The sequence below is a fragment of the Brachyistius frenatus genome, unplaced genomic scaffold, assembly GCF_029030835.1.
Source record: "Brachyistius frenatus isolate BFR_SWC_R1_liver_20210118 unplaced genomic scaffold, ASM2903083v1 Contig_66, whole genome shotgun sequence".
Classification (NCBI taxonomy): Eukaryota; Metazoa; Chordata; class Actinopteri; family Embiotocidae; genus Brachyistius; species Brachyistius frenatus.
In genome coordinates, this window is record NW_027210665.1 from 1,182,840 (window position 1) to 1,210,816 (window position 27,977).

General features: G+C 40.9%; 1 protein-coding gene across 9 annotated transcripts in view; it reads right to left on the bottom strand.

Moving 5' to 3' along the window:
* The window catches only part of dachd (dachshund d), a 94,134-nt gene extending 78,442 nt beyond the window's left edge, over positions 1-15,692 (bottom strand). For 4 of the 9 annotated variants that reach the window (XM_069706953.1, XM_069706955.1, XM_069706952.1 and 1 more), the window contains exon 1: positions 14,912-15,691. In XM_069706953.1, the coding sequence (XP_069563054.1) occupies positions 14,912-15,462 (551 nt within the window). In that variant the 5' untranslated portion in view covers positions 15,463-15,691. Of the gene's footprint in view, positions 1-14,911 lie in introns of all 9 variants that reach the window. The other 5 variants (XM_069706951.1, XM_069706948.1, XM_069706947.1 and 2 more) reach the window with 2 other exon arrangements.
* Positions 15,693-27,977: the final 12,285 nt, after the last annotated feature.

Below are 27,977 nucleotides of genomic sequence, written 5' to 3' on the forward strand. Positions count from 1 at the left end.
TTCTCTTCACTGGGCAGCAGGTGTTGAGTGGTTGTGTTTACCCCCCCCCCCCCATCCATCCAACCCTTCCCTCTCACTAAGGCTCTCTTTCCCTTTCTCTCTCTGTCTTTTCTAGGACTCTCTCTCTCTCTCTGGCAGCTGGTAGGAGGAGGGAGGAGGCTATAACAGCTGCACATGAGGGCGGGTGGAAAGAAGGAAAAAAAAAAAAAAAACGTGCACAAGGAAAACAGCTCCAATCCCCTCAGGGTTGTCAACTCCAATCCCCCCAACCTCTGGCGTTTTTTAACCAGGCAAACAGGGAAAACTGTTGCAGTCGGAAGACATCAGGGTCCCCGTTCTATCAAGCCTACCTGGTGATTTCAGCCTCGGCGAGCAGAGTTGACGCTCCCAGAGGGTCTCTGTGTGGAGCTGTCTAGGAGCCTGCATGAGAAGTGTCCACTTAAATCCACTTACTACCATTTAATCGTTTGGAGTTTGAACAACATGTCACTTCCAAATGGAAATTGTGCTGGAGGTACTTACATCTGTTGGAGAAAAACACCAAACAACGGACACCATCAGGGTGCCCCCCCCCCCTCTTTCTTTTTTTTCCCCCCCATCCCTCTCAAAGTCTGGGCTGTATGTGTGTGTGTGTGTGTGTGTGGGTGTGGGTGTGGGTGTGCGTGTGTGTGTGTGTGTGTGTGTGTGTGTGTGTGTGTGTGTGTGTGTGTGTGTGTGTGTGTGTGTGTGTGTGTGTGTCGTTTTCACAAACAGCATCAAAATACATGAGATCAGCTCTCGGGCTTTGTTTGGCCCTGGCAAGGTTAGGCCAGCCTCATTCCAAATTTCCTGAGGGGGAACAGAGAGAAAAACGATTCCATGCAGATAAATCACTCGCACAGATCAAAAGACAAATCAGTGGCAAAGACAAAAGATGCTGACTTGCAGAGAACAATGGAGACAGGGAGATGTAGGTATCAGAGGAGTCGGCCCTAAGATCCCCGGCACCGCTCAATCAAACCTGCTAACCAGGGTTTGCACACGAGGTCAAACAAACTCTGCTTCTGCAAGAGAGGAAGTGTATTTAAACTGATCTCATTGAGCTAGTCTTGACAGTTGGGGGCTGCTGAGTTCTGTGTTTAGTTTTGTACAAGTGAGTTTGTGGCTTTGCAAACTCATCTTCTCGGTTTGATTTAATGGCTACCCTCAGAGTGGGAGAAGCCCTGTTTTGAAAAGAAAAATGGGAAGAGAAAGAAAGATGAGGGGGGGGGAGTAAACTGTTTGATATAGAGCACTGGTGTGTGTTGAGCATGCGCACGTCTGTGCGGTTTGATATATGCCTGGCTTTCTATAGTTCTTGCATCTAAGACGAGAAGTCCTGTCCCGAGCAGCCCTTCACGCATCACAGCCCGCTTCTATTAGCTTCTTCAATACGAGCAATAAATAAACATATAGAATCCACAACTCTTTACCATCCACTCATCATTTTGGAGAGTCGAGTTGTCATTTCAGAAAAGAGACCTTTGGGAAGTAACGTGCAGAAGACAAGAACCAGCAGTGCCCCTCACCAATATTACCTTTTGATCAAATTGCTTCAGAGATATGAGAAGAAGCAACACATCACTTTAACAGCTCTGTTCTCTATTTAAAAACAACTCTCACAAAGGGAAGGTCATCTGAAAAGCACCTTGTGACTTTGCTTTAAAGCCTATTTCACAATGTAGAGGACCAAATTATGTTCAAAAACACAGTTCACCATGCACCACTGATAGTCATTATTTCATCCCCGTCCTCCGAGATCCATGTATGATAACACATCAATTTAGATTAAGGTGATATGAAAGAGAAATGTAAAACAGGTTTCAAGAGGGAGGAGCTGGTGCATTTGAGATGAATAAAATGATATTAAAATTAACATGTTGAGCTTCGGCATAGTCACAATTGACCTGTGAAGTGTGCTTAACAAGAAAATATTTCACATTGAAGCACTGGGTCCAGGTAGGCTGTAATAGCTGCCCATAAAATCTGCTGAACTCGTCAAGAAAAATGTCACCCAAGTCTTGACATCAGGCTTTATTCAAATATAGGAGGGGGATAAGGAGGCCGATAAGGCCAGAGGATTTACCTAATAGATTTGTAGAGAGGGTGAGAGCCCCATTCAGGTCTCACGAGGAAGATTAGCATGAAACTATAACCAGAGCCGGGTCGAGCCCTCGCTGAAACTGACCCACGTTCCACTTTCTGCTCACTATCTCCAGTCCAAACATGTTACGATTTGATACTGCTGTTCTGGCCTGGAACAGAGGGAAAAAACAAGCCCCGGTGCCACAACAAAGACAGGAAATTCAGCATAGATTCCTACTTCTCTCTTTTCTCCTGCCTCTCTATACCTAACAATGCTGGTAATGGAGAGAGAACAGTGCCCGGAGCTGGCAGAGACACCTGCGACATATTTTCTCCCCTTACACCACTCCCCCCCCCCCCGCCAACATACCCCCCCTTCCCTCTCCCCCTAGCCACCCTCCCACTCTTCCCACCCCCTCGACATTAAAGTCCTTCACAGAAATCAGAATTTAATAAATCACCCCAGAGCCTGACAGAGTTTATCTCCGGGGGTCGCCTCCACTGTGCAGAGACTCACAGACAGACAAAGCCCGGCCCGATAAGATGTGAAATTAAATACAGTTAGCAGTTTGAGACAAAGGAGGGAGAGTGTCAAACCGAGCTTTGTACGACGTAAACGGCTGGCTGCTGGTCGGGGCGCACGCACACGCACACACACACACACACGCGTGCACGCACACACAAAACACCAGAGACAGCGGGGTGATTCATTTCAGGTTTCCTCTCACATTTAGCCTCATTTGCATCATCCACTGTCAACATATCGTCTCTCCCAGATATGTTCAAGAGCTTTCATTAGACGTCCAGAGGATGACATCCTTTTTACCCAGATGCACCATTATTAATCACTGGCTCTACTCCGATGTGGACTCATCTCCATCACGGATCAAACGCTATCTGCCTGTGTTTCCTTTCATTCGGCAGACATCCCTGACACCAGCCATCACTACAGCTAAAGGAGACTTATGGGAGTCTGTTGGGGCTCAGACGACCTTATGAATGCGGTACATAAGCATTTAGTACTGAGAGGATATAAATGTGAGGATTTGTTCAACACTGGTAGGATCTGTCAGCAAACCTCCAGCCGCCGAGCACACACACTGTACAGCATACCAACTGGAGGGCTCGGTGAAACAATTACCGCTACTTAAAAAAATGAAACATGCCATATAAAATCCCTGCCTGGTGTTATAAAGAAACATGATTGCAATGCCTCCATATGAGTATACAGTAATATTATTTTCAATTAGCTACGGTCTCCAGTTCACATCAGGATATGGCCGACCTCAGCTGTTCAAAGCTGATTTTTTTTTTCTTCCCCTACTTGGTAGTTAAGAGAAAGCACAGTCAGGTTTCCAGGAAGAAGTAGTGCGGGTTGTTTAATAGGCTTAGCCTGGTCGTTGGACCTGACCTTTCCCTTTAACAATACCGGGCCGTCAGGCTCAGGCCTGCTCTGGGAACACAATGACCCGTGGGTGAAGCCTAATCTTCTCCAACTCCATTCTCTCTGCTGATCAGACAGCCTTCATCCACAGCTTCTCTGTTGCTTCAACTGATGTCTTCCTGCTGAGACAACAGTGCCAAGGAACTGTCAACAGGCCTGGCCCAGCAGGGCCCCGACTGGGTCTCTCACAGAGAGCCCTTCAGGGTCCACAGGCACTGACACTCTTGCGCTCCAACTGCGAGTGCCCCTCCGCAGAATGTCGAGAATGACAGGAATGCTGGGTGCCATCATGAATCCTGATAACGTTCTACATCTAAGAGCATGATTAGCGGTCTCTGTAGTCGGCCCGTCTATGGGCGTGATTGAAAAAATGGGCTGCTGGATATTGCAGGCCTGTCACTACAGTGCAGCAGCCTGTCATTTGGAATAACCTGATCCTGCACCTCCCACATCACACCCAGAACCAGCAGCAAGAAAAGTAACAGGTCCATATTAATGGCCAATGATTATATTAGCACTTATGTGTAAACTGGGGCTTAAAGACCTCAGAGTCCAGAAAGAACCGTACAGCTCAGAAAGTTCACATTAACCAAGCACTATTAATAGAACTGCAGTAGACTTGAGATCTGCAACCACATTCATTTCATCTAAAGCTTAGCCAGTCTTTAGTTTGACCTTTCTCATATATTAAAAAAGGCTTTTTGGTGGACAGCAAATACTTGAAATAATTACATGCATCAACAGGAAAAGCAAATGGCACAGCTGTATAAAAAGGGTTCTATCATATGTCAGTGATTGATCATGTAAAATAACAGCACTGGAAGTGCATATACGAACACACACACACACACACACACACACACACACACACACACACACACACACACACACACACACACACACACACACACACACACACACACACACACACACACACACACACACACAGATCATTCTGAGATGGTTCTGAATGCTCTCCTGTAAAGTCCATTGCTGTTGCAAGATCATATGAGGTAAAGAAAAGAATAAAGAAATGCCTTCGAACTTAAACGTATCCGATGCTGCATGACTTTTAAAGTGTTTGATCTGCGCAGGTGCTGACAAGGCAGCTCATTCTATTCCAAATATTATTATTTTTTATTTTTCCCCATGTTCAAATGATGTGCTGTGAAAGGTTGTTCTTTCTTCTCTGCGCAAGTAAACTATACAAAGACGTGTTTGATCTCTGAAATCCGATCTGTATTTCTAGCATTGTCTCCAGTTCCTACTGTGGCATCTTAAAGGTCAGGAGTGAAAGGCCATTTGATAACTACAGAAAGACCTTTCGGCTTTATTACACTGCCTTTCATCTCCTTTCCTGCGGAGGTTAAAACAAAGCATTGCATCCTTTGAAAAAGAAGGGATAAAATGGATCGCTTTGGAGCCTAAAGCCCTTTTTTTTTTTGTCACTGGGGGAAGTCTGGCATCCAGTGTACAAGAAAAACTCTAGTGGGATAGTGTTCTCGGGCACAATTAGCATATGTCCTCTCAACCTTCTACCAAACCTCTCAATGAGACCCTGAAATCCTATTGAGATATTATTACCACTCAAACAGGGCATTACATGAAACATCTAAAGCATGCACACGCACGCTAATACAGGTGCACACATGCAAAAACACATACACGCACACGCACACACACACACACACACACACACACACACACACACACACACAATCACAGTTCAATGACAACCACTTCCCGCTGAATATTCCTTTCTTTTTAATGGTAACCTTGGGAGACGGGCTGCACCGGCGCGACACTTAACAGCCACTAGTCTGAGAAAAATGTTTTTGATATGCTTGTGTCATTTAATCATCCACATTCTGCCGAGGCAGTGCAGGACAATTTTGCAGGATATTAACTCCCAACTAAACCCTGGCTTGTATCATTTGTGGGGCCAGTCAAGCAGGAGTCCCAGGAGGAGCAGAGACATCCTCCACACAGTCGTAGTAATCTAAGCTTGACTGGGCGGGCGCGCGCGCACGCACGCACACACGCACACACACACACACACACACACACACACACACACACACACACACACACACACACACACACACACACACACACACACACACACACACACACACACACACAGAGCTAATAGACAGGTAGAGTGAACCATAAAGGAATAAAAGAATCAGGAAATGTATGGCACAAATGAAGCCCTTTACTGACTGTCACGACAGTTAAAGGATTACGAGCGTATTTGTGATTTGGGTGATCAAGTAGCGACAATAACACAGAGGAAAATAATACAGTGCAGTAAGCAGTGGTAGAAAATTGCCAGGTGTATGGTGAAGATATATATATGTATTCACAGACGGCAATATTACTTCTTTTTTATTTCCACACCAAAATTCGAGATTGAAGAGCATTCGTAAAAATGTCACTTTAACGTGATCCATTTGGACAGCTCTCATTGCTTAATGGGGTAGGAAATTCATTTTTTTCTGCTGTGGAACAGACATAGTGGATGATGTGATTCTATGCAAAATATATGAAGCCATTACTAGAAAAATGCACGAGTCTCAATAGTTGGGAGGAGGGGTAGGAGGGTATCTCATTGCACGGAGGCTATCCCTATTCTTTATCAGGGAGCGTCACATACATACACACACACACACACACACATACACACACACACATACTCTCACACACACAATGCTAAAGACAGCAAAGGCAACTGATGAAAACCATTTTTGTTCCATCACAAAGAACTAGGTCACCCTCTCATAATTGTCAATCATGCAATAAATCTCTCTGTGGCACAAATGAATACGGCATTGGAAATGAGACAAAGCTTATTGGCATGCTATGTCAGCTTGACTCAATTCATCCTCCTTTTCACACAAGACCATTCATATGTGAAGTTGTGCAAGGGTGTCTCTCTCTCTCTTTCGCACTATCCCTCCCTCCCTCTCTCCCTCTCACACACACACTCTCTCTCTCTCTCTCTCTCTCTCTCACTGAGCACCCTGGGTGCACTTGCACACGGGCAAACACACTCCTAATGTGAAAGTTACACAGGGTTAATGTATGTGGACAGGGCATTTCTGCCAAGGGCCGCTTTATTATCATAACCATGTTTATTTCCAGAGAGAACATGTCTCACTGTATTTTCTGCACTACTGTGGAATTAATAGTAACATACACAAGTTGCAGCACACTGCTTTCAAGGCATTAGCACACGTGTTAGCAGAGTCTGACAACTTAAGACAGTAAAAGGGATTCCTATCAAAGGAAAACTTAATTTTTCTGTTGAGTGATTTTTTTTTTTTTTTTTTTTTCCAGTTGACGTGATTTTGGATTGTTTTGTCTTTTTTTTTTGTAAAGTCAAGCAGCATTCATGATTTCAAAGTGTGAAACGTAACTGCACCGACTCCGGACTTTTTCTGCTAACCTCACAGCACACCAGGTGCACGGCAGTCGTTTTCCTGCGATCTGATTGGCCGGCAGCATTAGCTTGACACAGCACTACAGCTCCATCCACGGCGGTTCGTGTCACGTCTCCGAGGACCCGACTGTCACTCTTTAAGAGGAGGGTAATAATAGCCAGGCGCCACAGCAAGTGGTGGCACAGGCGATTTTAAAGAAACATCAGGGAGACGGTGACATTTGAGTCCGGGAGGAGAGAAACCCAAGCGCTGCAACCAATAAAGACTCCCACCGATATCTTCGCTGCACGCTCACAGAGAGAGACACAGAGGCAGAGAGAAACAGAGGGTGGAAGGCAAAGAGAGATGTCACTGTTAGATGAAAATGTGTTGACCCGGTGATATTGATACCCCCGTTCATAACCTCTACAGGTGCGCAGTGCCTGTACAGGAAGCAGCTCTGGGTGTGGCTCTCTCTCTCTCTCTCTCTCTACGGATAAAAGAAATGCAGACCTTATCGTGTCACAGCGCACTGAACGATCTGCCTACTTCACTTTGAAATGCCAACAACTGAGTGGAAATAGAGCCACTGTAAATAACACATGGATACACAGCACAACAGATCTTTGTTGTTCTTAATATTTGTATTCTTTTTCGGTTTCGATGGGAATCTTCAGGTTGAATCTTCAGTTTTTTTTTATTTTTTTTTAACCTTAATCTTTTTAAACATTACAGATTAGTGCAGTTAAAAAAGCTAATTGTCCCATTGTTGTTATTTTTTTTGAATGCTCTTTGAGCACATCATAACTTGTTAACATTTTTCTTGATTTTCTAATTTAAGAATTACTTAACTGACAATGACCTCAAGATTAATGACTGCATTTTGATTGAGCAGAGTTAGCAAGCTTGTGGTGATATTTTTTTTTTCAGAGTTTGAAAGACAGATCTGGAACAATCTGTCGATCAGTGTCAAACATCGCACGCTGTTGTTGGACATATCGTCTGGATATGACCTCTAAACGTATTAAGTGAAGAATATGACTTGGTAATCCGCCATTAGTGGCAATTAGGAATGAGAAAACACTGATCATACAAAATTAATGAAGAGACGGTTTTCGAAAAAAAAAAGAAAGAAAAAAAAGAAGAATAATCACCGTTCATTATTATTTACTGGAGCTGGTTTAGTTTAACTACAATTTCAACTGTTCATTCAATTATTAATTTTCTCCTTCAGACTATCGGATGGCTGGGTTGAATGCTAGAGTTTTTGAGAGCAGTTTAGTGTCTTGGCTGCTGGCTCAACAGGAGCTTATTTTATGCACAATGCTAGCTTTAATTCAATGCAACAAATTGACTGCACAAAGTGTTTCTGGTGTCTAAGTGAATTCAGATTCACATAAATAGCTGTGGGGCTGTTTTCTTAGTTTTTCATCAGAAGGTATTGACTGAGCAGATGCTTTGAACCACCATAGAATGAGCTGCTAGTCTCAAGTGTCATTAGCTTCAGGGCTTTTCCAGCTAGCGCCAGGTAAAGATTAGATAACAATCAGCCCTTTAATAGATACTGTTGGAGGCACTGGAGCCGTTCCTGTGCCGTGCCGTTCATCTGAAGCTAACAACAGAAGAAGGAAGAGTGGAAACCGATGTCATTTCCTCCCTGGTTTCTTTTCTGTGATGTACCGCTGAGCCCAGCAAGGAGCACGGCTGTTGTTAAATTACATGTAACTGTTGGCTCATACTGGTGTCAATGTGCAGTGTGTCTGTCTGTCTGTCTGTCTGTCTGTCTCTGTCGCTGGGAAGATCCTGCTACAATTTGAAATGACATATTTCCAGTGCGGGGTTTATTAAAAAAGCAATACACTGCAATGTACTGAACACATTTCGATATGAATTTGACACATCAATTTTTGGGGGGATTTTAAAAGTTGTTTTTAATCTGATTTTTAAAAAAAAGTAGTTTCTGCATGTACTGCCATGAATACAAATTAGTCAACTTAAACTTAAACAAAAGATGTAATTTAAAGTGTTTGATATTGGATAAGTATTTTCTTCACATAAAATATAGTTTGCGTAGACTGCTTCCTTACTCTCACTAAAATGAAGAAAAACGTTGCATAAAAAGAAGCGCATTACTTCACTGAAATTCCAAAAGTACAAAGGGCTTTTTGTTGGATGACATTCCTTTCTTAATATACTTCAATTATTAAGGCGGAGTCCTTTGTATTGAGCAAAGAGCTCCAAAAACATTGACACTGAAGGAATAACATCTGCATGTTTACTCAGGAGAAGATTCATCCCTGATAGCCTCCATGAAAATGAAGAGGGGGAGAAAAAACAAGGAGAGGAAATTTGTGGAATCCCATCTGAGATTGCTTCCCTGATGGATTCCTTTTCCTGTCAGCTCAGACGAGAAATGAAGCTGGGGAAAATTAACTCCTGATACAGCTACGCTGAATTAGACAGAGAGGGGAAAAAAAAAAAAAAAAAACACACACTTTTTAAGGATTCCAGCCTTGTCATTTTCAATTTTCTGCTCTTTGGACATGCTTGTATTCAGATTCCCCAACATCTATTCGCCATATCAATCCTAATTAGACAATCTGGGCCCACGAAGGATGGGAGCGGAGTTATTTGCATAATTTAATCATAAATACTCAGTGATACATATTTCCAAATGCATTTGTACAATTATCTTTTCATCCTTGGGGCAAAAGTATTAATATGATTAGGCAATAATTCTTTAAAAAAGGGGGAAAATAGGAAACCAGCAAGTGTGCACTCTTTTTTAAACTCCAGCTTTGGGCTATATGAAAAATTAATTAATTTCTGAGGAAAATCAATTTCTCTATGTGACCATATTAGACAGTGCCAAGGCAAGGGCCTGCATTCCTTCTCCAATCAGAAAATCTCATCTGCTCCCTCTAACTTCTGTCAGTAGCATTTACCATCCTGGTACAAGCGTCAGTGACTTCCGCTATGCTCTCTAAATGTGCTGTAATGTGAAGGAGCCCGTAAGTAAAGACGAGCTAGGGAGCTCAGAATGGGGGGGAAAGAGGAGAATGAAATCAGCGTGACCCAAAATCTACTCCTGCCATGTTAGGCAATCACTGTCGAGTGTGAAATCATCAGGTAAAATCACTGTTAACAGATGTAGTTTAATATGCAAGATTACTCATGTTGACAGATACAGTTTAAACAGCTTAAGTATGTTGGAATACAAAAAAACAAAAACAAAGCTAATGCAACTTTATGGTAGATAATTTTAACATACTAATCAATGTCAAAAGACCTGATGTTGATGTGCGATTTTAAACCATTTCATTTTGCAAAGGAATTAATAATTCAATTGGTGCTGTCGATCCAGTAAAGGCATGCAAATAGGATAGGAGCTTGGACAACTAATGCATCCAACAGGCAAATTAACAATACAGGCCTCTTTGCCATGCAAATAGCCTCTAAATCCACAAATGACATTAGACAGTGTCAAACAAAGCCTCTCTAACAAGTGAAATCTGTGGTTTCAACAGTCTTGGCTCAGCTTCGTTTTAAGCTACAGAAATATGATCCCAGAAGATACGCAGAAATGGAATGTTACTTTTGTTAACTGAGCCACTCTGTGGACTTTCCTTAAAAAATGTTTTAATTTGCTCTTGTTCCGACCGAGTGGATGTTGAGTCGATAAAGCAATTCTGATTTTCAAGGAGACTATTTGTTTGCAAAAAAAAACACCTTGCCGCCATCTGCCAACTGCACAGTTGACTTGAGCACATGTACTGTACCTAATCAAATTTAGCAGAGCCCCACTGAAGGATTAAAAATGTAAAAAAAAAAAAAAAAAAAAAAAAAAAAGAGGGAGAGAGAACTTTAAATGCTTCTTTCTCTTTTTTTTACTTCAATAAAGAAACAACACACAATATGAGGACCAATTTGGCTTTCAAGAAAGTACTTCAATAGATTTGGATTTTAAACAGCTTTGTATACCATTATCACTCGCTCTCTCTCTCTCTCTCTCTCTCTCTCTCTCTCTCTCTCCCTCTCCTTCTCTCTCTCTAATCAGGCATCTGTCACTCTGTTTTTGAAGTTATTATCGCCCAAGCTCCCTCTTGGATGTGGTTGCTGGGTGACGGGTATCTTAGCACCCACTCTGACTGGGAATGATTTGAATGGAATCCAGAAATCTCCCCTGAGTACCTGTAAACACATCCGTGCCTTGTAGAAAACAAATATATTATAAGAGAGCTCGGCAGAGGAGAGGAGGGAGAGAGACAAGCTGGCACCCTCAGTGGCAGCTCACACTGAGCGCTAAACAAAACAATTACCGTCATTTGCAAATATGTGTGTTTAGGCATAAACACTCTTGAAATAGGAACAAGAGAGGTGATAGCTCTCATAACACTTGCTGTCATATCACTATCAATTAGATATATTTGTTAAAGAAAAAGTGCTTTCACTGTGACCTGTCACTCGAAACATTTCAGAGGAAGATCTGTTTGACTGAAACAAGCCAGCGAAAATCTATTTAAGAAGGGCATGTAAGTGAAAAGCCATCTCATTCCCAGTGGTGGGACATTGTCTAGGGCGTGTGGTTAACCTTCAGGGGTAGACAATGATTGTCAATTAACTGCTGTATTTCTGCACCCCAGCATCGGATAGCCTGCCTTCCACAAAGCAGACCAATGAGAGATATGCGATATCTCTGCACCGCCCCTCCCCGTGTTATAATAACCTTTCAGAGAGTTCAAGTGTCACACAGCAATAAGAACCTTTTTCATCCCACCGCAGGGAAAATGAAAAGGAAAACAAGTAGCTGGAACAGAGGGCTCCTGGAGGGCTCCTGGAGGGCCAGAGTCATAATGTAGGGGAGATTACTGAACCTGGATCAGTATGGGAGCCAGAGTGAACACTGCTAATCTGGCACGAGAGTCCTTAAGAAAATGAAGGGGTCGAGAATGACTGTATTCCTAGTACTTCTTAAAGATTAACAATAATTACTAAGTAGTGAGTATTTCAAACACTCACTATAAAAACAGAGAGGGATTTTTTTTTTTTTTAAATAGAATCTTATCTATAAACTCTCATTTTTGAAGCCATTACTAAAACACAAAAAAGTCCAACACAACAATTCTGTTTTCTATTTCATGTTTTGGAACCGAGTTATGCTAAAGTAAGCATAATAGGGAACAATTTGGTTGGAGCTTGTTTGTGTCCACATCAAAACTAAACCAGCGGGATGCAGTGGTGCTCTGATGCTATTCACATTCACACTGTGTGCAAAATGAGACGAGTGTTGTTTTAACACAATAGACTGTGGGAGGGGAAAAACAGCATGTGAAATAGTAAGACCCATTGTAAAGGAGTATTATTCACTTCATTGTTATCACTCTGCCACTGTATAAAAAGAGTAGTGACATTGTGGTAATAGGGTGAGATGAAAAGCTAAACTATCTCAGGCAGCAGGGCTGTTGTTGTGAAACCTGAGCGGGTTAACTGGTGAACTCAGATACTTTTCATCTGACAGCAAGTCGGTGCAAAACGGAACATCGACTTTGGAGAGGGGAACTTGTTTTCACCTACAGGGCAACCTGCGTCCTGTTTACTTAAACTGATCATTTTGTCAGTGGCAATTCAATGACAGACGGAGCGAAGCACACATCCCTGCAAATAAAATCAACTCTTTCTAAGTAACAGAAGCCTTTTATCCAGCGGATGCCTCACTGTTCCATGATGTAATTCTCCAAATGGGGCAGGCAGGCGGGCAGGCCGGGTCTGAGTGATTGATTTCAGCCCAGCACCGGGAGAACCTGGCTGCTTTCAGAGACAATTACAGTCCTGTCCATGTGCCCGTAATAGCCCAGCACTTTAGCGTCATTAAAGCGACGCGAGGCACTGCATTATCCTTTAACCCCATCGCTGGCCATCCCCCCATTGACAACCCAGAGAGTTCAACCACATACTTTGTCACCTGAAGCCCCACGCCAGGCTTGAGAGGACGATCACGGCACCGGTATGGTTCTCACTATGGAAGGAGTGTGTGCGTGTGTGTGTGTGTGTGTGTGTGTGTGTGTGTGTGTGTGTGTGTGTGTGTGTGTGTGTGTGTGTGTGTGTGTGGTGGGGGGGGGGGTGCTCTGCTCCTTTGATGCTTTATGTAAATGATGCTTAAGCACCAAAGTGCACAGGTGAGTTGTTGAGTCGATTGCTACTGGAATGGAAATATGAAGCTGCAGCATATTGTATGTAGATGTGTGAGGCTGCCTGTTTCGAAGCAAGCATAAAGACAATGGCAACAGTGTTTGCTGACAGCAAAAACTGGAGCTTATACTCAAAATTCTAATGAATAAACAGCACCACAAACAGCTTTAAAAAATTACAAATATTTCACTGTAATAATATTACACTCAGTCTTTCTAAAATGTTGTGCGAGTCATTAGATTTTTTTTTCTGACCAGGACTAATGACACACTTTTTAGTTACAGCCACGCTTTGATGACCACAATACATACCCGTACATTTTAATAACTGGAAAAGAATCTTTTTGCACAGCAACTTGTGTGTGTATGTGTGTGTGTGTGTGTGTGTGTGTATGTTCATACATACATCCTTGTGTTTGTTGTTCCACATGTGACTGTGATACTCATGACTGCATCGAAAACTACAAAGTTTGATCACCCACTGTGATGTTGCAAGCAGGATTCATGCTTTTAAACGGAGACTCAAATTGACTTTAAGTGTTTATTGCTATTCCCCCACTGATGTGAGCCTTTCCATCATATTTGCATTTCCAGCTCATTTCTGGAAAGGAGATCAATATGAAATCAATCATAGTGACAGGTAAGATGGTAAATTTGACCAGGCTGAACCATCCTGTGAGACTGAGTAATACATCAAAGCTGGGTGCAACAGGACAATAAAAATGGCTTTTAATCAAATATTGATCGCTGCTTAAATCACTCCATTTTAAAACATATAAAGCTCAAAATATCAGATTCAGTAATATGGGGTAATGCATTTATTTTCACGTGTTGTTGTTTACCTAACTACCTGGGTATTAATTAATTTGTTTTATAGAATTCAAGGATGTTTAATTAATGTACATTCTCATATTGCTGAATTATCCCTAGCACTTACAGTGTTCAAATAAATATAGCCTAATACACTTTCTTTTCTTTTTTTTAATTCAACAGGAGCCGTGACTGCACTGTAACCTCGTTAGGAAATCTGGTGGCTATCCATACAAAGAAAACATTTGAGACTAAAACGTTTGTTGCCCTCTAATTCTAATAAAAATGGGTCTATCTTGTTTACTTTCTGAAAATTCTAGTTCTCATAATTGAGATCATATTGCCCCTGTGGCAAGGACATGTAATGAGGTGTAGCCTACTTTTATTTCAGTCATTAAAAAAAATAAAACGGAACTAATAGTTGTGTAAAATTTCAGAAAAATTACAGTTAAGCATTCCTGAGAAAAGATCAGAGGCTCTTAGTTGTGTAATTGTCTTTGAAGTGGCAGCTCTCCACCTAAAGTTTATTCAACTGCGTTGTGAAACTCAACCAAGGTGTAGCCTACATTATCGATCCATTCGTGCTGAGGCAGACAGGCTATCCATCATGGCACAACTTTGCCCTGCACGTGTTAAAAACTTTCACTTAACTTTTTCCCCCTGGTGAAGTGCGCTTGTCTCTTCCTGTCCGACATACCGCTACGAGCACATTGCCTCGATGTTTGGGGTTTGACACACACACACACACACACAATCACGCATATTCACCCACTTGCGCACGCTCTGTAACAATCAATTATTAAATTCGGCGAACAAATTATGCCGCTCGAACCACTTGTTTTGTAAAGGAAAAATGTCTCCCCCTTTCTTGCTGCTGCGCCTTTACGCACAGCTGTCTGTAAGGACATTTAAACCAAAAATGCACAACAGAGCTCTCCACTAACCTCGCATTGGTGCAGTCGTTGTACAGAGTCTCGAAATCTTTTCTGGAGATGAGTTTACAGCGGTTCACCCCGGGTTGAATGGCGCCGAGCCCTCTGAGGATGCGGACCTGCTCCACATTGCACACCACCGGCGTGATCTCCAGCCGCTTCAGCTTGGTGTAGACCGTATGCAGTCCGCCGACCAGGTGCTTCAGGAACAGGTCGAAAGCCTGAGGAAGGCAGATGAGCTCGCAGCCGTCCACGGTGAAAGAGGCGACTTTGGCACCGCGCAACTCGACCATCCTGCACTCGTTGTTTTGCGGTATGTTTTCAACAGGCGACGGGGTCGAGTAGACGGGTTTGCCGGGGGGGAGAGCCGCGTTCGGGATGCCCGGGCTGCCGGTTGCGAGGAGCTCTGATCTGAACAGGTTCTGTCCGGGTCCGGGTGGGGGGGCCAGGGATGGAGATGGTGATGAAGTTGTCGACGGCGGGGACGTCGTCGCGGAGGGAGTCGAGATTGGAGGCGGTGGGACCAGAGGAGTTGGTGGGATCAGAGCAGCCGGTACGGCCATGGTCACCTACAGGAGGGGAAGAGAGTAGCCGAAGTTCAAAGTATAAAACCCAGCCTGCCGAGACACCCCTAAATGAAAGAATCCACGAGAGTTTAGCTCCTCAGATAAGTTGGGAAGTAAAAAGAGCTACCGAAAAAAGGCGTGCTGAGTGAGGGTTTTGGGGGGGCGAGCGGCGGGACAATGATCAAAGATAGGAGGAGGAATGACAGGAGGAAAATGAGCTGAAAAGTGCAGCTCCGCTCTGTGGATGAGTTGTTGTTGTCACACGGTACAGAGAGGGAGGAGCTAGGGGACAGTGGAAGCCTTTGAAGAACAGATAACTGGGCTCTGGCTTGAAATGTTTCAGGTCTGTTAAAATATCACTCCACACTGGAAAGATCCGGTTATATCATATATATCATAATCGTATAAGTATAGCCTTTTTTTTATTTTATTTTTTTATTTTTTTTTATTTTAAGATTTGTTTTCCTGAAGGGCTCAATAAAAAAAACAAAAAGATTTCAGTTTACAGTTATTGATGGTACTTCAACAGCAATCTTCCTGCTATCGAACAATGCAAAGGCCACTTCACCACGGTGATTTTTATAAGAAATTAGCACCTGAATGTTTAAAACTTTTGTACTTATCTGTGACTGTGTGAAAATATCTCAGATCCTCTTTAATCCAGGTATCAACACTCCAGAGCGTTTTAAACTTGAATTCTGAAGTCATATTTGTCTCCACATGCTGGTATAAGTCACTGCACAACCCCATCTGTGAGAAAATATATCATATTTGATTTCATTTGTATTCTGGTTATTGTATTTAAACAGCCAAAGTAGCTTTAAGTAACAGGACAATACCACATGAAGCAATGGTTGTATACAAAGATGAAAGCTTTTATGCAAATTAAAACCCTATTAAAGCATACAGTGTGCTTTATAAGTAGTATATTGTCAATTAATGTGACCTACAGTTGCTAATTAATGATTAATCTCCATCAGATTGCTTTGTAAAAGTTACACCATCCTACACTTGCAGTGCTTCCTGTCAGTAGTTGTTTGGTTCACTGTCCATCTCAATCCCTGCGATAACTATAATTTTATCGGGGAAATGACAAGTGATCAGATGAGCATGTAATACAGCACGTATCCTATGTGGCACGGGTTCGGGTTAAAAAGTTAATGAACTCAAATTTGCTGCACATATAAAGGCACAGACTGAAAGTGGTAGTATAGTAAGTAAAAAAAAAAAATTAAACAAAAACAAAAAAAATCTAAATTCAGCATAAAAATGATAATGGTTTTACCTCTCGGGTGTCTTGCATATAGTGATAAATAAAAGGTATGGTACACATAACCGCCAGACAGAACACCAGATTGTTCGAGAGTTATGATGCTGAATATTCAACCCAAACTTTACATGAACTCTCAAACTTTCGCTCAATATCAACCCCAGACGGTACAGGAAAGAAGGATGAAGGCATAGCGGGTCAAATTGAGCACTGTATGGGGCTGTAGGGTCAAGTCCATGTACAAGTGTATTACTGCAGCTCATGTAGACTTTACATGTGAATCCAACCACTGAGGCACATTATGAAGTACAGTAGCTTACTTCCTGCCTTTCTTAACAAATCAATCAGTTGCTGTAAGACAGAGAACTGTGTAAACTTGAATAATCTTAAATTAGACCGATTGCAATTGCAAAAGGAGCTTTGGGTTTTTCCTCAGTCTGCACCACTGGGAGGGTTTTTAACCTTCTGTCCTAGAACTTTATAGCACTCATTTCCTGAGATTTACAAAGAGCTTGTAGGTCTTGATATACAAAAAGTATACGTCACAGTTTTCTTACTTTTTTAAGTTTTTATCACAACTGTGTAGTTTTCCTTTGATCTATTGGTGTTTGCACAATTTTATAAAGTAAATCAGCACTTTGTACGTACTTTTACTAAATGCAATGAGTGTGGTGCACACCGTCTGTATTTGCCTAAATATTCGGTGTATTCCTGGTGTCCTGTTGTGTCAGATCAGCTTTAAGAAAAGGAGTGTGCTATTTCAAAATTATCATTCAGGGAAGAGGTAGCTTGTAGTGTAAAATCAATAGCTGCTTAAAATTCATTGCCAGGCAATCCATTTGCCCTTTATGTTGCTAACCTTTCACTTAAATATGCACCATATTAAGATTTCATTATATACAATGAATGTCACAACAGTTTGCCCACTATTTCTCTTGTTTGCACGGGTTAACTGCAAATCATTGTGCTTGTAATGTCTGAAAAATGACTTTCATTAACATTATGCAGGGAAAAAAAGGAGGAAAATATATGAGTAGCCTGAGTAGCCTAATAGGTATTAAAAAGGCACCCCAGGATGTGTATGATGTTTTAGATACAAAGGTCCTTTAACAGACTGGGTGGGCTGCATGTGTCTGACCTCAGTTATAAAAACACAGCATAACACAACAATGCAGTGTGTATACTGGTGCTGTACATTACACCACAATACTTTGTGGATATAATTCAGCAAACAAGTACCATTGGAACTTATCTCAAAAGTAAAGAGCTTACAAATAAAAGTGTGTACTTGTGACAAAAATGTGTCATTTTAAACAGTAGACACTTCAAATGGTCCTCGCAAAAAATAGTTGAAAATGTACACGAGTAAAGTTTCAAGTTTGATTGACTACTTGGTTAATTAAGTAACAAACAGTTTGCATAGTATTCCTAAAAGTGCACAGAAGTACAGTACCTTTGGATGAGATTGCAGTAAACAAATGACTTTGTCAAAATGTAATCACCCTGTAATGATGTATGGCATCAGGAAAGTGTTTGAAAATGTATGGATATGAGACAAGACTTGTGTATGATCAATGACACAGTATATTGTTTGATGTAATAATTTATTCACCCCATAAAGCTTTGATAAAACAATGTTGAAAAGCAATTTAAATTGAATTCATTTAAATGTCAATTCTCATGGTTAGGATTTTTATATAATTGGCTATTTAATTAAAATAATTTTCATAGTCATTAATACAGCCTGCAACTTGTAGCGCACTGACGTGTTTTAATTACATGGTATTAACAAAATTGATATGCTTTAGAAAGCATGGTGAATAAGAAATAATTAGACCAATCATACATCATCCTCTTATGGACATTAAGTGTACCACAATATAATTGATGAACTTAAAAAACGAGAGAGATAAATAACTTTAATTGTACAGAGTTGGTGTACAGAGTCTGGAACAAAGAATCATACTTACGATGTATTATATTTCAGAGGCAATTCATTATCTGTGAGATCACTTAGCTCTCTGTGCCCAGTACTCTCCCCTAACCTATGATTACATGACATTTGAAAGCAGTGATACTGTGCAGTCTTTTAAAATGCATAAATCTTCAAACTGCTTTTCAGCATTGGCCAAACAAGGGGGGGGAGGGAAGCGGCTTCAGACATAAGAATCATTTAGATGCTTGGAATAAAGCTCTTATTGATCATGAATATTTGTTTCTCCAAGGTTATACTGCCTTGACCCCATCTATCCTTAGACACCGGCCAACACAAACATGCCACTTGGGGTGAAGGGGAGACGTCGGAGAGCGCTCTGATGGTGGAGAGTGACTGATAATATTCTACACAGCCCGCATCAATGTCTTTAGTTACATAGTATATGATTCCCCTCGGAATGTTAAGTTATTGAGTATTTACTCATGGTGTCTTTAAGCTCGGCCTGGGAAACATGGAGAAAATTCATTATTTCAATTTTGACCAAATACTGATATTGCAACAATATTAGAGGGATGACTATTGGTGCTTTCACAAAATATTTACAAAGTGAGATTTTTGGTCGATAATTATTTGTCATGTGGATATAATGACTGAGTGAGTAAAGTAGATAATACAAAAAAAAAAAAAAAAAAAAAAAACGAAAGTCTGGTAAATTCACAATTTACTGTCGACTACCCTTTTAAGACAGGAAAGTCAACACTTATGTCGTGTCACAATATTATGATATCCAAAATCTAACACAATATCTATTATTAAAATCACGATATCAATGTTATATTAATATATTGCCCTACCCTCCTGTTATCTTCTAATCAGAACAACTAACGTTTCAGTCCGAGCAAAATACATGATCATGTTACTTAGACAGCCTGCATTGTTAAAATGATGAGTTTATTAATTGATTCAACAATCGATTGAAAATTAATGTGAAATTATTTCGACAAGTGATTAATTGTGGTGCGAGTCACAGACTTTCACCCGGGAGGATTTGAGTCCACAAGGCAACCAAGTGGGTTTAAAAAAAAAAAAATTTAAAAAAAATCCTAACAGTCACCATGTGTTTTTTTTTTTTTCTTGAAACCAAAACAAGGTCAGTTTTTCCTAACCCTGACCACACGGGTTCCCGCACGGTTTTGTTTTCCCAGAGCACGTGACACTGATACGTCACACCGGGCGAAGACGCGAGACAGATCCGGTCACCTCTAGTGGATAAGCGTGCGTGTCACGCGTGTCGTCGTGACACCAGGTTGGTATTTACACAGACTAGTGTTCAAGTCTGCAAAGAAGCAGAAGTCAACATAGATTTCTTCGAAGTAACTGACAACGCATAGCTGACTGACATTACCTGCGTAAAATGACTTTATACTCATCATTTTTCTAACTCTATCCACGTTGTTTTTACTGCCTACACCTAAGGCACCATCCCTTTCACGCCCAGGCGAGGCAAAATGTCCCACTGACACTGGTCTCTCTACTGGACTGAAGGGCTTATTTAATACTTTGGTATCACACCGGGTTGCCTTATATGAGGATATCAAAGCAACTTGCGTTAACCCGAGTGACCAAAGTTGAGCATAAAACGATACAAAACACCATGTTTGAAAAGTACGAAAAGCCAGACGGCTACATTCAGCACGAATTTTGTGAAATTCCATCTTCTCGGTTGGATTTTTGTTCAGTTCTAAACTTCGAAGACACTCACAATTAATTCAAGAGTAATGACGAGGAGATAATTTAGTACCACAAACTATTTGCAGACTTATCCTTGACAGACGTGCACTGCAAGTATATGTAGTGTAGATGAAGAGCCAGACGGGCCTTGGACTCTCCTGGGCTAATAGAAATGCTCCTTCACACGAAGTATGTAAAATAACAGCTTTCTGGTACTGTAACTGCTCAAAGGAGGAGTAAATGGAGCTCAATTCATTTTCAAAAGAGCCAGCCTCACCACTAGTCCCACAATTAGAGTAGTCACAGCCCACATCCTCTGGTACTTCATTTGATGCCACACAGCTTCCAATATAACCGGGGTGCAAGAAACAGAGAGATTTGTGGATATCTAAATTGCTAAAGCAGAAACCTGTATAAACAGCGGTAATTACCGGGCCATTGACAGTCTCTCAGTGTTGTGCTCATTCTGCCACAGCCGCAGTGATTAAAATGAATCCTCATCGACTTCTCCATTAAAGCGCTGGCAGGAGCGATCCCGTGACCTTTCCCCATTGATTGAACATAACAATCACAATTCAATTGTAATGCAAAGAGAACATTTGTTATAATGTACACGAGATGCATGAGCCATTTCCTGGGAGCGGAGAAGGGTAATCAATGGAGTGACTCTTGGCGTGATGCAAGGAGAATGAGGCTGTGTTTGCAGGTCCTAATTCATACAGCCTGCAGTGTATGATGGAAAGCAATGATATTCATGTAAACACACTGATTTCTCTGCTCATCGTTCAATAGGGTAACAACAAATCCTGATTTCTATATCTATATGCTGTAGCAGCCCAACGCTGCCTTGATTGGCAGTGATGCACATGTGCACAGCCTGATACACTTCTGATTCAATCTGACACCAAAGTTTGAGTCATTTATCATGTCACATAGAGATATCGCTTCCAAATCGTCTTTCAGAGAACAGCAACTGCCATCTTTCGAGAGGAGTGACTTCAGAGACGACAGCCTGTTGCCACGACAATCATAAACTGAGTGATGACATAAACCTATATGCTACTGGAACAACCTCATGTGACGTTATACTGTATGCCAGCGATAGTCAAGCGAGGACAAGCTTGTAAAAGCCTAATAACTAATGATTGGCTCAATTCGAGCAAGTGAAACCACAACTTGCACAATCCATGTGCCACAGAGAAGAAAAGCATGATAGGCATAACAACCCATCGTTGTTCAATCCCTATTTAAAAGCTGCACTCCATCATGTCTTTCAAAAACTGTCTTATGAAGAGTGTATGCGAATGATGTCCTTAAGGGATTTCTTTTTAGAATCAGGAGATTATAGTTTACACGGACATTAAACAGATTAAACCAGCCAGCTCTCTAAAGGCAGTTTATCTAATGGAGAAAATGTGGTATGCTAATTGAGAAATTCCGATGGTAAAATTATATTTAAACCCCTCTCTCCCTCTCTCTCGCTCGCCCTCTCTCCCCCTCTCTCTCTCTCTTTCTGCTGGAGGATTTTTAGTTTGGCTTGATGAAATCAAATGGCTAATCACAGCCATAAGCTGCGAGACATTAGCTGAGTGAAACAGTGTTTGCCATACTAAAAGGTAATTGTCTCGGAAAACTTCATCGATGACAGATTCAATTCCATTTAGTAAATGTTTGATAAATGTTGTACAAACAGGCAGGCCTATCTCGCTGTGCTTAGAAAACAAAGGGAAATTTTAATTGCTTTAATCATCTCTGGCTTTGACGTTGTTATTGGCCTTAAAAATAGCAGTTAACAGAATCTGTCCTGCTGAGGAAATTGAACCACATTTGGAAAATGATCCGTAATTAAGATAGGGGCATCCCGAGCAGCTCGGTCCCAGCGAACTGTTGTGACTAGGAAAAACATTCCAAGTCATACAAAGCTATTCAATTAACAGAAGGACCCAAGGAAAACAACCCCCCTATTATGTATCACTTACTTTAATCAGATTGAAAGCAATTGTATCCTTTTTGAAAATCCCTTAACACAAACATGTTAATTAACAGATAGGACTGTGGAAAGATGTATTTTTTCATTAGTAGGTAAAATAATGTTCCCCTTTAACATCAAGGAAAATCAACTGCTTACTGCAGTTAAACCAGTCAGCGGTGTAAATTCCCTGCCAGCATTTTTATTTAAAACCTCATTAATGTGTCTCAAGCCAGCATAGCTGTACCTTTAATCTGCACTAAAAGGAAATAATGCGTTTCCTGCTTTATTTACCAGCCTTACTTAACAAGTGTTCCTGTACAATTAGAATTGTTAATAGATCTGGAAACAAAAGGACTTTGAAGGTGGGAAAGTGCTGACATTATTTCACAGGGGAAAAACACTCTGGAGAAAAAAAAGATCTGCTGTAAATGTAGTTTCCTGGAACACAGGCGTGCTGCAATGTTGGTCTCTCTCATTAGAAATGCCATGCACAGGACATAAATCAAGGCCCGTAAAACATTTCATTGCCACACAACACTAAATTACACACTTGCTGGTTTGCCACACTGATTGTGTTTAAACATTGTAATTTTACTTTATTCCCATTAAATCTATGCCAAGTTTTACAATCCATAAACAGAGTATCTGTAATAAACGTTAATAAATGTCAGAATTTGCATTTGGAAAAAAACAGCCAGCTACATTTTTGCAAATATCAATCTATGAACCTTTCAACATTTCGTCAAACAAAATGCTAATTGTACCTTTAGGAATTAGGAGACAAGCGACAAGAAATGAGAAGCAATGTCCTTTGGAATCAGGAAATCAGCTAAGATTGAATACATTAAGTGCGAGGCCAGAGCAAAGTGGAGGAGGATTGTTTAGGTAGAGAACAAAAGACAATGACAGGATATATATTCATGTAATAAGTTGTAATTCCGTACAGCCTTTATATAATCAGGTGCAATTTAATGTCATTTAAGCAGTAAAAACATCTGTTGAACCTTTGTTGGCCTAGTATGTACTAATTCCCCCCTCTCTCACTTTCCTGTTATTATTATCATCGTTGAATTATATTGGTAAACATGGAAGATACGTGAAATTAGTTATGGTAGCGCAGCCCTTCTGCTAGTTATTTAAAGTTTTTTATTACAGTACAATAATTGGGATAGAAAACATATCAACGATGTCAAGTTGAATTTTTGGTGACTAGTTATTGACATCAGTCCCAAATCTTAGTTGTCATTGATTATTTAATTAATTCCAGCATTGTAAGATTGTAAGTTGCAGGTGAACTTGCCCTGCTATAGAACTAAGGCATCATCAACACCTAGTGACACTGATTTCAATGGAGGTATTAGCCTGTATGGAGTACTAACTCAATACCATTACTTTGTTGTTATTTCCACTTTAAAAGCCTCATTGCTTACCGTGTCGAACTTACTGGGGTTATTTTTCCGTCCGTCAGGAAACACGAAGCTATAACTGCATGTCATGTCTTAACTACTGCAAGACAGGTGGGTTTGGTATGTGTACGTTTCAATCACATTATTCTCCATAGATTTAAAAAGCTAAAACTAAACTGAATCGGAATCAGCTGGAAATAAACAGCGATGTCTATCCATTGCTGGTGTATCACTTTGGCCCTGTCTCTGTTTATCATGATCACCGTGTAATGGTGATATTACGGTGCATGATATCATACAAAAAAAAATATTTTGTGACTTAGTACAAGAAGTCATTCTTTTCTTCAGCATCCGAGCAGTAATACATGAGAAAGTCTTAGCAGGGCACCACCATGTGCTATAATATCGCTCAGTTTGTGGTAGGTCACTATGCTCTGCTGACTTAATAAACTATGCATCCAACAACAATGATTATTCATGTCATTCTTCAAAGGTCCTTGAGAGGAGCTTGATGCAGCAGCGATTCAACCTTTCGTATTAATTCAAGCTTGGCTAAGATTGTACCATCTGGGCTCTTGTACTTTGTGATTAATGCCAAAGAGTTGATTCATATGTGCAATTGGAGTTTAATAAACAAGGATTTCAGAGTTAAATGGCACATACAAATGCTTGGGATAAATCCATTCATACGGTCTAATTTGTGTTCTTGGTAATAAAGCCGCCACATAATTGCTCACTACAATCATCTCCCAGATACACAAATATTGGGATTTTCTGATTAACATAATGTGTTTCTTCCGTAGAGGAAATAATCCTACAACTCTAAGATGCCTTCAGACATATATGCATAAGATTCTTTATTTGGTCCAAATTAACTTACTACTGGTACAGCGTGATTAACACTGGCACAAAAAATAATTACTGTTCATCATTGGACAGATTAAGCGTCAACAAACTTTTCCCTTTTACAACAATGTTGTTTGTATTAGACATTATGGCCTGGCAAACAAAATTAACTTTGTAATCCTGCTCTTGCTCATATTCCCCTAGTCTATTTCAATGTCACAGCACTTGCTGCAGACTTCATAAAGGAATGTATCAGGGCTGCTGAGAGTATCCCAATCTGGCACAAAGGCGCCACACAACAGTGACCTCTACAGGAGCACAGAAGACATCAACTGAAATAGTTCATGACTACTGTTAAACTGTTACATGCCCCTGCACTTCTCTTTAAAGTTTTCAGGTCGTGGACCACAAAATTAACACACCAAGCATTTAGTTCACCAGATTCTGTTCAACAAAACTTAAATTCTAGTGTAAGATACAATTCTTGCTTCTGATATAAAGCTGCATTTTATTGTATTTATTATGTTTTCCAACAACTTAAAGCCTGACAGTCTTTCCAATAAATGATTTATACTGTATGACATAAATGTAACATTTGATTATTACTTATTTACCGAACCCTTGAACCTTGTTCAAAAATGAATTACAGCCGACGGACTGTAATTTAAGGAAGTCAAGGTGTAATGCAAACAGGTGAGGCTGCAGTATATCAACAAGAGATGCCCTCACAAACCCAAACCCCATCCGTGTTTAGCTGAAGACAAAGAACAGTGCAGACCAGTGTCTTTAGTGGTGTAGAGGAAGAATGGGTGGATGCCAAGCCACACAGACCACAGCCAAGTGCAGGATCACAGAGAAGGAATGAATGATGCTCAGATAAGGGACACAGTAAAGAGGGCAGACCAAACAGGAAAACTAAGAAGGGAGAATGTGCAGGGCGTTGCCTGCCCGAGCAGGAAAATGTGTTGATACAAATATATTGCATTCCTTTTACGTTTTTTTTGTCGTGTGGTGTAATTTTGTGCTGTGTGTTTTTACTAAAAATAAAACCAGAAAGCATCCCAGTTTAGTTCATGTGCACATCATCAGGGCAGAATTATGAGACACATAGTGAAAACCTCACAGCTGTCGTCAACATTTGAAACTATTTTAGGACACTGTAACAAATTATTTCAATGTTAGAATTGACTTTTACGGTGAACATAAGACAGTCTAATATCAAGAGATTCTACATCCACATCATTACCGAAGTCTAAGTATTTGTTTGATGCTGATTCTGAATTTTGTGGAAATCTGTTGAGGGTTTAAGTTACCTAAGTGACAGAGAAGAAGTCTTCAGTGGAAGCAATAAATTGTTTACTGTGATACTTCTACAACAGGTCTGTGCAGTGGGAATGAATACTTTGATTAGAGATGAACTAACTACCACTGAAAAACAACACGTGTAAGACTTAAAAAAAAGAAAAAAGATATTGTGTGTAGAGGTTAAATATGCAGCTCTTGAGCTAATGTACTCCTGGCACAAATGCAGACTTAAGAATACGAAATTAGTAATCGAGAACAGAGAGAGGATGGAAGAAGAAACACATAGGCTAATCTGCCTCTTTTCCCACACAAGGGACTGGGAGAACACAGGCTATGTTGTACCCCCCTTTCCTTCTTAGCCGAGTTCTCCTTTATGTATTCAAATTCACTTCAGCAGCATAAAATTCTCCCAAGAGACAGCATTGTCCTCCTGCTTGTCCCTTGGGCTTCCCATCTCTCAGTAACATCTCTCCCCTCCACACGATTTAGCCCAATACCTAGTAGACAAGACTTCTTCCATTGTACCTTCTTTATAAATAGTTCAGTGCAATTTAATGAACATTAATCAGAAGGCTTTTAAAAGCCACCAGTGAATGCATACAGATCTTTAAAGGCTAAATGCAAATTATTCTAGTTCTCCGTTTTTTGTATTTTTTTTAGTAGGACAGTCTGAAACAAATGCACTGAATAGCCTTTCACTGGTTTTACCCCCGGAATAATAATCTCTGTTGTGGTATTATGTGTGAAAACAAAGGGTACACACATTTTTCCCTCTCTCTGTCTCGTTGCACTCAGGAAACTTAGAATGGCAAATTTTACACCGATGGCTGAGTTGCAATTGCAGTTACAAATGTACGAACACTATACTTTCATAATAACGCGGTCCAAATGTTTCAAAAGGCACGTAGGTCTGCTCTAGTGAACTTGAATGTGTGGTCCCTGGTGCATAAAGTAAGCATAAGGCCAACTCTATAGCAATGAGGCTTTACTGAATGAAATGAAAAGCCTGAGGCATCAGAGTTAATACATTAACACAGTGGAGGACTAACAGACAAAAAAAAAAATACTGAGAGGTGAAACAGAACAAATGATTAGTGTAGTGAAATGATTGTTATGTTTAGACAAGTCTTTCACACTGCAGTGGTGAGGATAATCTCTCATGGTTTAGGTAAAAGTAAATGACTCTAAAAGAGCTGACTATCACGAGCCAGAAGAATTGCACATCACACTGTAAACCAATTCTGTGGGAGTGATTCTATCTCAGTCTAAGTATCACAACATTATCATATCTATTCACTGCTAGCATGATGCAAATAGGCACAATGGCATGCTTGCCGCTACAAAACTCTCCCACAGGGTTCTAATAAAACAGTACAATTTCCCACTCGCCATTCTCCCTCTGAAAACGTACCAGTCTGCAGCCCTGTGATCTGCGACAGACAAAATGAGACGCAGCAGCTACAACAGAACTGAGACACAGTCAGAGTATTCCCTGCGCTCCTAGAATAGATAATGCTTTCCTTCACATTCCTTTATTCTTTCAAAAAGAATGCATCAGAGGCCAAATATTAATTCTTCTCGTCATATGGAGGAGCTACACAAGTGGCATACTAGGATGGGCTTTTGAATGATTAAGGGAACACATAAAGGGTTTCTTGTGGCGCTTTGAACTTCCTGCAGAGTTCTGAGCACTCTCAACTTATTCCCCACTCTGCAGGAGACTTGATGTTAAAAGACAACATTAATGAAAGCTCTGTAACAGGTAGAGACAGAGAGATTAATGCAATCTAAACACAGCAAGCCTCTCAGAACTGGCACTGGCTAGCAGGTGAATGGGGAAACACTTTTCCTCACTTTTCCTCTTTCCTCCCACCATGAATCTCCTTTAAAGAAATGCCAATAGATCTGATTGCCTAATTCTCTATTCCCTCCCTCCCTCCCCCCCGCCCCCTCCTTCCCCGGGCCCACGTGCGGGGGAATCACTTCAAGGAATGACATTGACTGGGGAAGTGCTGACTTGCACCACTGTTTGTCTTTTGATGTGGG